A 12,903-nucleotide genomic window follows, 5' to 3' on the forward strand; every position below is an offset into this window, starting at 1 on the left:
TCTACTGTCTACCAGTGTGATGGGCAATTCTTAAGGAAGTTTTTTTGTCTGCATGGTTTACCATGGAATGTATTGTCTGAAAGAGGTTCTCAGTTTACCTTTAGGTTATGGAAACACTTTTGTTTCAGTTTGCATATTTCAAGATCTTTATCCTCTGGGTATCATCCTCAGGCTAATAGCCAAACGGACCGGACTAATGAGACTTTTGAACAGTATTTAAGATGCTTTTCTTCATATCTTCAAGACAACTGGCCATGTTTGCTTTCTACCGTAGAGTTTGCACATGATAATTATGTTGATCAAACAAATCAAGATGTCACCATGTTTTGCTAATTATGGTTTCAATCCTGCAGTGCTTGCATCTCTCTTCTTCTTTACTTGCTCCACATTTGAATCAATGTTTTTTCCCTTCTTGGCTAAAAATTCAAATTTTCTGCATGATACCTTACTCAAGGATCAACAGCAGCAGATTTTTTGTTTTTTTTAAAACAAACTACTTTATCCTGTTCCTGTTTATGCTTGTAGGGATTTGGCGTAGCTGTCCACACACAATTTGATGTTTTCCTGTCCTTCCAGAAAGTTGGGTCCCCATTTTGTTGGTCCTTTTTGGATCTCTAAGTTCATTAAGCCTGTGGTTACGAAACTTGACCTGCTAGTTACAGACTTCATCCTGTGTCTCAGATTAAGAGATGCTGTACTTATCCTTTCCCTCAACATATTTTTCATCCTTCTCCTCCTATTTCTGTGAATAGTGTGGATGAATTTGAGGTTGACAAGTTTTTGGACTCATTGCAGGTATCTGCAGTATATTTTACAATGGAAGGGTTACAGATCTGAAGAGAATTCAAAGGAACCTGTGACTAATATGTATGCTCCTCAAATTTTCCGATGGTTCCATCTCCATCAGCCTTCTTGTCCTAGTCCTGCTTTGAGGTTGTGCTTTGGAAGGGGGCTATGCCATGCCCTGAGGTGCAATAGGCATCAGGCTGTGTTACATGCTTGGAGAAGCTCTGTGCTGAAGGCTGGAGTCAGCAGGGACACTTAGGGCAGAGAGGACGCTGTGGTGAGGACCAGGGGCTGCACTAAGAGGGTGTCAGCTTAAATGGTGGGATGTGCACCTGCCTTCTTGTTGCCATTATGGAATTGATTGCATTAAGTTTAGGGGGCCTAGTTATCAAGCCGTCAACCTCAAATACGCTGACGTAAGCTTCGATCCGCCGGACTTAGTCCGACACAGATCGATTCTTACGTCACTACTGATGTTCCGCACACAAGTGCAGCACAATCTGACTACTTTTGCTAGTTATCAAAAAACTAGCAGGTACGCTCGGCACTTTTCCGGCCCAGCATACCTGGTTTTCAATCCCCCGCCCTGGAGGCGGCGGATCCCATAGGAATCAATGGGAGTCTGACCATAGCGAAAGTACAAGTTCGCTGCTTCCAGACATCCCATTGATTTTTATGGGAGCTGTCTACACCTAACACCCTAACATGTACCCCGAGTCTAAACACCCCTAAGCTTTCCCCCTACAACGCTGCAACTAAATAAAGTTATTACCCCCTAAACCGCCGCTCCCGGAGCCCACCGCCACTCTAATAAAATGATTAACCCCTAAACCGCCGCTCCCGGAGCCCACCGCAAGCTACTCTATACATATTAACCCCTAAACCGCCGCTCCCTGACCCCGCCGCAACTATAATATATGTATTAACCCCTAAACCGCCGCTCCCTGACCCGCCGCAACTATAATATATGTATTAACCCCTAAACCGCCGCTCCCGGACACCGCCGCAACCTACATTATACCTAGTGACCCCTATCCTGCCCCCCTATACCGCCGCCCTCTATAATAAAGTTATTATCCCCTATCCTGCTGATCCCGCACCTCGCCGCAACTAAATAAATAGTTTAACCCCTAAACCGCGGCTCCCGGACCCTGCCGCAACCTATATTAAATTTATTAACCCCTAATCTGCCCCCCTACACCGTCGCCACCTATAATACATTTATTAACCCCTATTCTGCCCCCCACTACACCGCCGCCACTGTAATAAATTTATTAACCCCTAAACCTAAGTCTAACACTAACCCTAACACCCCCTTAACTTAAATATTAATTAAATAAATCTAAATAATATTTCTATTATTAACTAATTTAATCCTATTTAAAACTAAATACTTACCTTTAAAATAAACCCTAATATTGCTCAAATATAAATAATAATTATATTGTAGCTATCTTAGGATTTATTTTTATTTTACAGGTAACTTTCAATTTATTTTAACTAGGTACAATAGCTATTAAATAGTTATTAACTATTTAATAGCTACCTAGCTAAAATAAAGAGAAATTTACCTGTAAAATAAAAACTAACCTAAGTTACAATTACACCTAACACTACACTATACTTAAATAAATTATTCCTATTTAAAACTAAATACTTACCTGTAAAATAAACCCTAAGATAGCTACAATGTAATTAATAATTACATTGTAGCTATTTTAGGAATTATATTTATTTTACAGGTAACTTTGTATTTATTTTAGCTAGTTAGAATAGTTATTAAATAGTTATTAACTATTTAATAACTACCTAGCTAAAAGAAATACAAAATTATCTGTAAAATAAATCCTAACCTAAGTTACAATTAAACCTAACACTACACTATCATTTAATTAATTAAATAAATTAACTACAAATAACTACAATTAAATACAATTACATAAACTAACTAAAGTACAAAAAATAAAAAAAGCTAAGTTACAAAAAAAAAAATAGGTTACAAACATTTAAAAAATATTACAACAATTTTAAGCTAATTACACCTAATCTAAGCCCCCTAATAAAATAACAAAGCCCCCCAAAATAAAAAAATTCCCTACCCTATTCTACATTAAAAAAGTTCAAAGCTCTTTTACCTTACCAGCCCTTAAAAGGGCCTTTTGTGGGGCATGCCCCAAAGAAAACTGCTCTTTTGCCTGTAAAAGAAAATTACAACCCCCCCAACATTAAAACCCACCACCCACATACCTCTAATCTAACCCAAACCCCCCTTAAAATAACCAAACACTAATCCCCTTAGGATCATCCTACCTTTAGTCGTCTTCACTCAGCCGAGCCACCGATGGAACTGAAGAGGAGATCCGGAGCGGCAGAAGTGATCCTCCAAGGGGCGCTGAAGAAATCTTCCATCCAATGAAGTGATCCTCCAGTCGGCGCTGAAGAAGTCTTCCATCTGGGCGATGTCATCTTCCAAGCGGCGCTGAAGAAGTCTTCTATCTGGGCGATGTCATCTTCAATCTTCAATATTCATCCCGCCGACGCGGAACATCCTTCTTTCCCGACGGACTACCGACGAATGAAGGCTCCTTTAAGGGACGTCATCCAAGATGGCGTCCCTTCAATTCTGATTGGCTGATAGGATTCTATCAGCCAATCGGAATTAAGGTAGGAAAAATCTGATTGGCTGATTGAATCAGCCAATCAGATTGAGCTTGCATTCTATTGGCTGATCCGATCAGCCAATAGAATGCGAGCTCAATCTGATTGGCTGATTGGATCAGCCAATCGGATTGAACTTCAATCTGATTGGCTGATTCAATCAGCCAATCAGATTTTTCCTACCTTAATTTCAATTGGCTGATAGAATCCTATCAGCCAATTGGAATTGAAGGGACGCCATCTTGGATGACGTCCATTAAAGGAGCCTTCATTCGTCGGTAGTCCGTCGGGAAAGAAGGATGTTCCGCGTCGGCGGGATGAAGATTGAAGATTGAAGACCCCGCTTGGAAGATGATATTGCCCGGATAGAAGATTCTTCAGCGCCGCTTGGAAGATGACATCGCCCGGATGGAAGACTTCTTCAGCGTCGACTGGAGGATCACTTCATTGGATGGAAGATTTCTTCAGCGCCGCTTGGAGGATAACTTCTGCCGCTCCGGATCTCCTCTTCGGTTCCATCGCTGCTCGGCTGAGTGAAGACGACTCAAGGTAGGATGATCTTCAGGGGATTAGTGTTAGGTTATTTTAAGGGGGGTTTGGGTTAGATTAGGGGTATGTGGGTGGTGGGTTTTAATGTTGGGGGGGTTGTATTTTTCTTTTACAGGCAAAAGAGCTGAATTCTTTGGGGCATGCCCCACGAAAGGCTCTTTTAAGGGCTGGTAAGGTAAAAAAGCTTTGAACTTTTTTAATTTAGAATAGGGTAGGGCATTTTTTTTATTTTGGGGGGCTTTGTTATTTTATTAGGGGGCTTAGATTAGGTGTAAGTAGCTTAAAATTGTTGAAATATTTTTAAAATGTTTGTAACTTATTTTTTTTTTTTTTGTAACTTAGCTTTTTTATTAATTATATTGTAGCTATCTTAGGGTTTATTTTACAGGTAAGTATTTAGTTTTAAATAGGAATAATTTATTAAAGTATAGTGTAGTGTTAGGTGTAATTGTAACTTATGTTAGTTTTTATTTTACAGGTTAATTTCTCTTTATTTTAGCTAGGTAAGCTATTAAATAGTTAATAACTATTTAATAGCTATTGTACCTAGTTAAAATAAATTGAAATTTGCCTGTAAAATAAAAATAAATCCTAACATAGCTACAATATAATTATTATTTATATTTGAGCAATATTAGGGTTTATTTTAAAGGTAAGTATTTAGTTTTAAATAGGATTAATTTAGTTCATAATAGAAATATTATTTAGATTTATTTAATTAATATTTAAGTTAGTGGGTGTTAGGGTTAGTGTTAGACTTAGGTTTAGGGGTTAATAATTTTATTACAGTGGCGACGGTGTAGTGGGGGGCAGGATAGGGGTTAATAAATGTATTATAGGTGGCGACGGTGTAGGGGGGGCAGGATAGGGGTTAATAAATGTAATATAGGTTGCGGCGGGGTCCGGGAGCGGCGGTTTAGGGGTTAATACATATATTATAGTTGCGGCGGGTCAGGGAGCGGCGGTTTAGGGGTTAAACTATTTATTTAGTTGCGGCGAGGATCAGCAGGATAGGGGTTAATAACTTTATTATAGAGGGCGACGGTATAGGGGGGGCAGGATTGGGGTTACTAGGTATAATGTAGGTTGCGGCGGTGTCCGGGAGCGGCGGTTTAGGGGTTAATACATTTATAAGAGTTGCGGCGGGGTCTAGGAGCGGCGGTTTAGGGGTTACTAACTTTATTTAGTTGCGGGGGGCTCCGGGGGCGCCGGTGTAGGGGGGTAGAACAGTGTAGTTTAGTGTGGGTGCTTAGTGACAGGCTAGCAAGAAAGCTGTAAAAAAGCCGAAGAGCAGCGAGATCGGATGAGTGATAACTCTCACAGTCCGCTGCTCATCGCCCCATACTTGGTGCGTGGCTTTTTGACAGCTTTTTTGATAACTTAGGCGAATTTTTGCAGGTCCGCTGCGGCGATGTGAGGCGAGCTTAGGCGGGCGTATTGGGCCGGCGAAGGCAGGAAAAGTAGACACGTTGATAACTATCTCACTATGTCTTTATATACTTTCTTATATATTTCCTATCAGAAGTGAAGGGCTTGGTTATTACTAAAGCATTCCTGTTCTTGACCTTTGTCCCTGGCTCTAACCCTGGAATAAGTTTTGGCTCACGCCAAGTTATGGGCTGATTTAATGGCAAACGTCTTTTGAAACTTTTTATTGGCTAATGTTTCTGGCTTATCCGTCTGCTCTGATGCTTGCTTCTGGATGTTTCCTCTGGTACTGACCTTTGGCCTGCTTACAGATTATACTACAGCCTCACTAAACAGCTCCTTCAAACTATCCTCTGCCTATTTGGCTACAGACACTGAGCCAGGTAACTATTTAATTGTTTTATATATGATCACAAACTTAACAATAGTGACTGCCACATATTAAGCTTCTTTCTACTGTCAACCAAGATAAACCATAGGATGGCACTCTAGTTGTAGTAGAAGAAACTAGATTACTTATATTAATACCAATGGAATAATACTATATATATATTTATCAGCTCTTAAATATTTTTACTAATGTCAAAGATTGCATAATATTGATCACAATATTGAGTCCTGTTGAGTACTAGGTTTAGCTAGTTTCTTTTTGGCTCATAATATCTCCCATATGTTTATTTTCATAAAAATATTATTACTAATTACCATATTAGTTTTTTTTTTTGACACAATGGTTTTCATTTATCAACTGGTGGGCGGACAAAGTTTGCTATCATGAACCTCATCCTTTTCCCACATTTAGCAATGCACAATCCACTGCTTGTGCAATGTCACCCCTGCTCATGCATGGCTATCAATCATCCTTATCCAATATGATCAGCATGATTGAAATCACACCCCTGCAAACAAAATATTCAATTGTGGAGAGAATACTAGGGATTACAAAATATAGCATTTTCTTTTTTGTTTTTTTTGACCAGTTGTGGATCTAGATGCAATATGATGATGGGGTTCTTTTGTTTGAGACAAAAGAAAAGAGAGAAAATAAATAAGAGCAAAAATAAATAATAGCAACATGAAAGGGAAAGGGGAATGGTTATGAATGTGAAAAAAATATTTTCTGTTTGCAGTACAGGAGAACCAATGCTGGTGGTGCATTTTCCAGAGAAAAGAAGGGTTGTTTGAAGATCAAGTAATAAATTCACCTAATATAATATGTACATGTCAGATCGGACTTGAATTATTATGTAAGGAGCCAAATCACATTCAAACAGAACCTGGATTGGTTAAGCCATTATGCAATGGAATGACCCTCTTTGGTTCAAGATCAGATTCTTACTGTATAGAAACTCTCCAAGAAATATATGTCTACAAAATAAAATATGACCAGTGGAATTATAGATAAGGTGGTCATTATAGTAGCACTATCAATTCACAAAGGTATCTATAGCTATACATTTGCAAAACATTCCCTATATTTTCACATATGGTTCTCTCTACCCAGGATCAGAAAAACAGGAACAATTAGTGTGTGCCTAAAGGGTCTCAAAACAGTAGATTCTGCAAAAATATCATACATTAGTACTTTCAAAATAACCAATATTTGTTTGTTTAGAAAACCAATATATGGAATGTAATGTTTATTGTCTTAATCTTTTACATAAAGATAAACATTTCCTTTCTTAGGATAAATATTAACCAAAATATTTGTTTAAAAGTAAAAAAAAAAAAAAATAATTGAGAAAATGCTTGCTACAGTATAAGTAAAACACAATCGTGCCATTGCGATCGCAATATTATGAAATATGAATACTGTGAATGCAAGATTTTTACAATCGCCTAAAGTTTACAAACATATTTTAACATTAAACTATACAATACATATATAGTAAACAATGTATATTCATATATCATATACCCACAATCCCCAGCTCCTATAGGTGTATTATTATATGTTTAATTCATTATTGCATTGTAAGAACAGGGCTTGAGTTTCTTTTGACACATGTTAATTGTATTGTCATACAGGACAGTGTAAAGGGATCATTTACATCCCACCTTCTGGTTTAAATATATTGCCAGTATTGGAGAAGCATCAAATGTATGGTAAGATGCCTCTCAGCAATGCTGCCTTTAAACTGTATCGTCAGGTATTTGGAATATTTTTCTGGCTTCCTTGACTTCGTGACAGACTCTGTTTGAATATTTTGCCGCATTGGGACACTTTTGATCTTTAGGGCCACAAGCACATAGGTACATTTTGGACACACATATCCATAGCATTCTCTCCTTAAAATAAAGTATCTTATATACACTACAATGGCATTATACTGTAATACAATAGAAAACAAATAGCTGTCCACTGAAATATATTTTGTTATTTCTAGATTAGACAACTCAAGGGAACTCACCTATTTGCAGTCAGTGTAATTGTGCATTTTGTTAAAATAAGTGTGTACCTTCTTTCCATTGTGTTGAAAACCCAAATTAATATCTGATGGTCACTGTGGAAGCATATTAGAAATATTTGGAACTGAACCATATACAAGAGGTTTTAAGAGCCTTTAATTTCCCTCTCACATCAAAAAAGACGCCACTTGTAAACATGGCAGCAGATTCTTTAAACAGGAAAAATAATTGCCATAGAAATACAAACCAGATAACCTTGTTAATGTTTCAAGATCTCATAGTAAATGATTTCTTCTCTTGTCATACAGCTAAATAGGACACATGGCCAATGTTTTATAAAGTTGAGATATCAGAATCCATAGTGGCTCTCAGATTATCTCTGTAGCATTTACAATAACCCAAATAAAAACAACAATGTAATGTAAGACACCCTGTATCCTTATTGTTGGCATCGGATCATCATAATAATAACTATCATCTACCTGCTAGAAATACCAAAATGAGATATCCCAAAATAAACCTGGAATTGTTAGATTTATTTCAGACCTTAAAACCAATTTGTTCATGTAAACCAGTTGTGTTACTTTTCAGTGTTATCTCTATTAAATCAGTGATCCTTATACACTAGTGGGATATTAATATAATAACAATTTTTATGGTTAGGTATGATCTATTATAGTTTGTTTTCTACATGTATTGTGGAACAGTGCGAAGCAACAAAACCTTTAGGGGCCTATTTATGAAAGGCCTGTCAGACATGATCCAACATTGGGGATCATGTCCGACAGACCTTCCTGAATGCTGAGAGCAATACGCTCTCCGCATTCAGCATTGCACCAGCATTGCCGCTAGCAGGAGGTGTCAATGAACCCGATCGTATTGGATCGGGTTGAATTGCAGGCATGCTCTAAGGAGGCGGACAGGTTATGGAGCAGCGGTCTTTCATAACTGGTGTTTCTGGCTTGATACAGAGCTTGATAGATATGCCCCTTAGCCTTGTTATTTTCCTTTTCTGTTGTTTTCCATGAAATTACAAGTTTCTGCATGTTGGTACTCTGGAAGGGTGAACACTTGCCAGCCTTTTGTAGTCTAAAAAAGCCATTTATGTGTAATTGAGTTGTGTAGTTTTTTTCGTTCTTTCTAAGAAGTAAAAATTTTTCCTGGATTGGAGGGTCTCCTTCAAAAGCATTGGACTTTTTAAGATAATTCAAAATAAAATAAATAAATCTTAATCTAAGACCACATCATCAGAATGGCAGTATGCTTCTCATCTGCACAGTTTTAAAAAGGGGACTATTTATTTATTTACGTGTTTGTTTGTTTTATTTTGCTTGCTATCTGGCAATGCAATCTTTTCTCCAATTCTGTTTTTCCTCTTTACTGAATTGCTTTCTTACACAATACTGGCACTAACTTACTGATATTGTATCATGCTGCCATCGGTTATGATATTGTATATTGTATTTTTTTCTGTAACACACTATTTCTTTGATAAAAATGCCAAAAAATATGTTGAAGTATCACACTGTGTGATTAATAACCAGGAAATCCTAGGTTTTTAATCAGTCATTCCCTGCATGAGTTCAGTCTGCTATAGACAAAACACACTCCTGCAATTTAGATGTGAAACTCTTATAATAATAACAATAATATTAATAATAATAATAATACAAGTGTGAAACTCTATATACTAACGTAGCCAATTTGTATAACAAATATTTACAGTTTTAAATTAATGCAATAAATTATTCTTTTTTCTTTCTTTTTTTTTTTTTAGATCGAGTTACCCAAGTCCACACAGATATTTATGTGACAAGCTTTGGGCCTGTTTCTGATACAGATATGGTAAGTTGTATTCTTTTGCTATCTACTGCATCTTTGTTAGCAAGGTATGAATACGTAAACAGATAAGATTGATAAAGACTCTACAAAATTATTTCAGATTATGATGATGAGATTGTGTGGCACTCAAAGTTCTTTGATACCTTAAGCTGTCTGAATATTATTTCTAGATGCAGTAAGATAAAACCTTTTTCAATTTAAATTACCATAAAGATAAAGATTGACATATGACATCTCTCACATTATAGTTTATCTGTATCTTTACAATATTAAAGGGACACTGAACCCAATTTTTTTTTCTTTTCTGATTCAGATATAGCATTCAATTTTAAGCAACTTTGTAATTTACTCCTATTATCAATTTTTCTTCGTTCTCTTGCTATTTTTATGTGAAAAAGAAGGTATCTAATATTTTTTTTGTTTCAGACCTCTGGACAGAACTTTTTTATTGGTGGATGAATTTATCCACCAATCAGCAAGAACAACCCAGATTGTTCACCAAAAATGAGCCGGCATCTAAACTTACATTCTTGCATTTCAAATAAAGATACAACGAGAATTAAGAAAATTTGATAATAGGAATAAATTAGAAAGTTGCTTAAAATGTCATGCTCTATCTGAATCACGAAAGAAAAAATTTGGGTTCAGTATCCCTTTAAGTATTTTTAGAATTAAGAATGCAAACAAATATATTGAGTCACTGAAATATGAAGTATGAGAAGATACTTTAATTGTAGTGCATGCTAGTATACCCCCAAAAATATCTGTACTCACAAGCTGGCAGATGCCCAAGCTCTACCAAAACAGATTTGATTCACTATTTTACTTACTGAAGAAAATAAAATAGGAAACCCATGTCATTGGGGGTTAACATTAAACTGGGCATGACATTCAAAACAATATTTTTATTTACAAGCTTAACACTAATAGGGTGTTAGGTTCATATTCCACTTCCCTACCTCCTCCCATTTGCACCACACAAATTGTTCCTTCTGTATCTGGCCCATCCTGCCCTTTCTGCATGTGTCCAATGTTTCTGTTTCTAAGTCAATATGTATGTGTGGGTTTGCAGCATTAAAAACGGTAATTTGAATGTTGTTGAAATAAAAATACACAATTATTTTTTAGAATGTTTTTTTTTTTTAAATATGTAACTGACGCTACTGAAAATGAAAAATCTCTCATTTGAAAAGGTTTGAATATCCAACTCAATATGTTATCATAGATAGTAGAAACATAGCAGTCAATACAGATTCTTTCATTTTGTTTCCACATACTAAGAATGATAGCTTCTTAAACATAGTAATGTATACTGGTGACAATTAGAAACAAAAGGGACATGGTAAACGGAAAGACTAATCTTGTGGTAAAAATCTTCACATATCATAATTAATGAAATAGTAAAAAATCAGTAGAGGTATTATTTATGTGTTATAAATTGATAGTAAAATAAATATCGATGTTTCATACAAACTAGAGAATATGTTAATTATACATGTATTAATGTTTAAAATGTAAATATTTAAGGACAATAAACACCATTAAATTACAAAAAATGTCTGCAGTATAAAAATAAATAATATACATACTCAAAGTGTGTGAATATTTTCTGAGTACATTAAAGAGACATTAAGCATTAAATCTATTTTACAAGCATAGGATTAAAGTTTTTACCTGCCTCCCTCAAGTCATGGGGTACCATGTTGAAATCTAATTTCTAACAACCCACTCCCACCAACTTTACCCCCAAAATACTGCCTAGTGCAGTTATTTTATAAAAAATTAAAGATGCTGCTATCTTTATTTTTTAATAAAACATACACATTTTATAAGCGCTAATTGTTACCATAAACTCGCTGTAGCATAAACCAGCCACTTGTAATGGCTAGTTAATTATCACAAATTTGTCAGTTTGCGGGCGCGCAATAATTTAGTGCTCCACTTGTAATCTAGACCTGCTGGAATTGATTATCAATGACTAAACTCCCAACACCACTTCTTTGGAGGTGTCAATCAAGATATGTTACTGAAATACCCACTATCATTTTGTTTGCAAATTGTACATTATTTTGTCGCATCTTATCTTAATATGCAGAATTAAACATTTTGAGCTAGATTAGTGCAGTGTAAAAACATGATCGCTAAAGCCATTAAAGTTATATTAATAGCTATCATATTCTTGTGCTCATATTACAACTTGAAAGTTAAAAATTATTGCTTGAGTGAAAAACCTTAGGCTCGCTAACATCTGCAGGTTGGATAGCATGGTCCTCTCTGCATTGACTTGTATAAGGCACGCTACAAAACCCTGTTCTGGCTTTAACTCGAGTGATAACTTGAAGGTGCCCTAAGCCAAGTGCACTAAAGCTGAAGGTGTGTTAAGAAATAGTTGAAATAGCATTGTTCTATATCTATATATACTGTGTATATATATATATATATATATATATATATCAATTCAATATCTCTCTTTATATACTGTATATATATATATATATATATATATATATATATATATATATATATATATATATATATATATACTGTGTGTGTGTATATATGTATATATATAAATATACTTCAACAAAAAAAATAAGGCACCCGGTCTCCAGATATCCAAATTCAAACAGCTTCACAGCACATAATATTACCCATCCAGAAAGGTAATCCACGGTATGCAATCCAAGAAATCGTAACTCTCCAGCATAAAAGCAAAATAGTCTGTTTATTGAAACATAATTTCTTCATAAAAATCGGCATCCATATAGGAATTCACACATAGGATCAGGTCAAACACGTTTCGTATAGTTGATATACAGTACTTCCTCAGTGACCATTATTTAAAACATGGCTATGATGGCCCTTATATACACCTAAAGGAAACTCCTCCTCTATTAATCAAACTGATTTTAAACATATGGGAATCATTAATTACTTGTATTGGGGGAATATCCTTTGTGCATAGTACTTGTCAAATGAAAAAAACAAATAAGAACACATAATAACAAAATATGAAATGTCAAAAATTAAAAATAAAAGCTATAACATAACCTTTTATTTAGTGAACAGTTTGACATCCCATTCAGAGTTTAACCCCCTCGGCACTCTAGTATCCAACTGCAATATCCAGAAAACTTCTCTTTTTCTGAGAATCTCTTCTCTATTGCCCCCTCTGGGGTATCTGGGAATGACTTGGATACATTGAAATGTCAGGAGGAAAACATCTGAATT

At 35.7% G+C, this 12,903-nt stretch overlaps 1 protein-coding gene across 1 annotated transcript in view; it reads left to right on the forward strand.

Moving 5' to 3' along the window:
* GABRA2 (gamma-aminobutyric acid type A receptor subunit alpha2) overlaps positions 1–12,903 on the forward strand; it is a 289,596-nt gene that overhangs the window by 103,413 nt on the left and 173,280 nt on the right. The window contains exon 2 of the mRNA XM_053700268.1: positions 9,608–9,675. Within this exon, the coding sequence (XP_053556243.1) occupies positions 9,608–9,675 (68 nt within the window). The remainder of the gene's footprint in view (positions 1–9,607; positions 9,676–12,903) is intronic.

This window comes from Bombina bombina, chromosome 2 (genome assembly GCF_027579735.1).
Source record: "Bombina bombina isolate aBomBom1 chromosome 2, aBomBom1.pri, whole genome shotgun sequence".
NCBI classification, from domain to species: domain Eukaryota; kingdom Metazoa; phylum Chordata; class Amphibia; order Anura; family Bombinatoridae; genus Bombina; species Bombina bombina.